This window comes from Sinocyclocheilus anshuiensis, unplaced genomic scaffold (genome assembly GCF_001515605.1).
Source record: "Sinocyclocheilus anshuiensis isolate Anshui unplaced genomic scaffold, SAMN03320099.WGS_v1.1 scaffold1543, whole genome shotgun sequence".
In the NCBI taxonomy this organism is placed as follows: Eukaryota; Metazoa; Chordata; class Actinopteri; order Cypriniformes; family Cyprinidae; genus Sinocyclocheilus; species Sinocyclocheilus anshuiensis.
The window spans coordinates 718614-720741 of record NW_015551074.1 but is presented as its reverse complement, the minus strand read 5'-3'; the positions used below and the strand labels follow the sequence as shown (position 1 = coordinate 720741).

Below are 2128 nucleotides of genomic sequence, written 5' to 3'. Positions count from 1 at the left end.
GAAGCGATCTTTAACAGACATCTTGCAGACGTACCTGTGCTATCCTGGGCAGGGAGCTGTCTCTTTTAGGTGATTAATACTGACATCAGACAAATTCCTGATGTCCTCTTTAGGGCCAGTGTCCCCTGATGGGCCCGTGTGTGTGTGTGTGTGTGTGTGTGTGTGTATGTGTGTGCGCGCAGTATTCCTATGGGGTCCTCACAAACAGAGCTGGGTCCCTGATATCACACGTACATCACGGAGAACCCCAGTTTGGGAAACCTTGACGTAATGTAACGTTTAATGCACTTCATGTTGTTAATTACAATGAATGGAATAGTTTTCTTACTCGTTATATCAATGTCCTATTTAAGTGAATGTGAAAAACAAGTTAGGTCAAAAGTAATCTAAAAGTAGTCTGATTACCTAAAATGTGTAATGATTGCGTTACTAACTACAATTGTTGTCATGTAATTTGGAATCAGTAACGGACTACAATTTGCTCTCGGGTTATGTTTAGACACAACATGAAAGACTGATCTAACGCACAGCTTTCAGTGAGTTATTATATTGGTGTTGTGTACATATATATAAAAATATGTGATGAGTGTGTGTGTGTACACTGATGATCTTTCTAGAATGCCTAATTTCGGCCATCGGGAGGAAAACTACAGGTCCCAGCATGCAGCGCGGTGAGCGTCACCCGCGCCAGAACCGGAAGAGCTCTGTTAGCATTCGGCTAAAAACACAGGCAGCTCCATTGGAAGATTGATCAAAAATAACCTCAGTCGGACTCTCTAATCGATTACAGGTGAATGATCGAGGATCAGCACGCGACTGCAGACTCTCGTCGATTGGAAAACACGCGATGGATGACAGTAAAGTGCGTCATATTCACATTTATGAACATCCCTTTGACTTATAGACAGTGCAGCTCATGATCAGCTGCATTCAAGGGATTCCAGTTCATCAGCATCTAAAGCAGCTATTGTAATACAATGATTAATGGACATGTGCCATGATTTTCAGTGAAATACCTCGGGGTAGCATGTTAATATCACTGAATCGTGGTATACATGAAAATACCATGGTAATCATCATTTTACCACGGTACCGACAAAGTACTTATGCGATTTTTATTAAACATTTATTTATGTACGATGCACATTCTTTCAAAGCAGCTTCGCAGTAATAAACGGGAAAATAACAGGTAATGAATCAGTAAAATTAATCAGTTATAATACAAATTCAATTTCAGCCTTGAAGCAGCTCTAAAAAAAAAAAGACAATAATGTCATTATTCATATCAATTCCGCTCAGCTTGGTTTGAATTTAGTTTTAATTAGTATAAATTATGAAACTAATTCATGTTTAGTTTAGAAAGCAGCTCTATAGAGCCATTCAGATCAATACAAGTGTCAATATTGTAAAATTCATTATTTATGAAGCATAAGTTCGATGCTGATCCTGACCACCTGTAATTTTGTCTTCTGTTTTTGATTGTTTACAGCAATTGTTTATTTATGTGGCATGATCATCACATCCCTGACAGCACACGTACATCTCAGAGACATCTATTTTACATCTGCAAGATGTACCGTGAAACCGGTATAATTTTGAAAAATACCGTGATATAAATTTTTGGTCATACCGCCCAGCACTAGAATGCATGTAAAACTGACATCCTAGAGATGTCTGTCAGACGTTTGTCATGTTTCCAGACATCTTGCAGACGTACCTGTGCTATCTGGAATGAGCGTTTGACCGTAAAGTCTCTTCTGATCTGTAGATGGTTGCTGGAAAAGTGAAGAAACCCGGCAAACGCGGCCGCAAACCTGCCAAGATTGACCTGAAGGCCAAGCTGGAGCGAAGCCGGCAGAGCGCCAGAGAGTGTCGCGCCAGAAAGAAGCTGCGCTACCAGTATCTGGAGGAGCTGGTGTCCAGTAAGGAGAGAGCCATCTGCGCGCTGCGCGAGGAGCTGGACATGGTAAACACTAGGGTTGGGTACCGAACTCTGTACTTTTAAGTAGGGCTGCACGATTAATCGAATGCGATTGTCATGCGCATTTTGTTAAAAAAGCCGGTTCTGTAATCAGCAGGAAATCATCATCACGTGCTTTCAGATGGAGCAGCATTTACTACACATAGC

The 2128-nt window shown here is 41.1% G+C and overlaps 1 protein-coding gene across 1 annotated transcript in view; it reads left to right on the top strand.

The window, feature by feature from the left end:
• The first annotated feature begins 698 nt into the window (after positions 1-698).
• Positions 699-2128, top strand: part of LOC107662213 (cAMP-responsive element-binding protein-like 2) — a 3224-nt gene continuing 1794 nt past the window's right edge. The window contains exons 1-2 of the mRNA XM_016452144.1: positions 699-862; positions 1769-1966. Coding sequence (XP_016307630.1) covers positions 848-862; positions 1769-1966 — 213 coding nt within the window. The 5' untranslated portion in view covers positions 699-847. The remainder of the gene's footprint in view (positions 863-1768; positions 1967-2128) is intronic.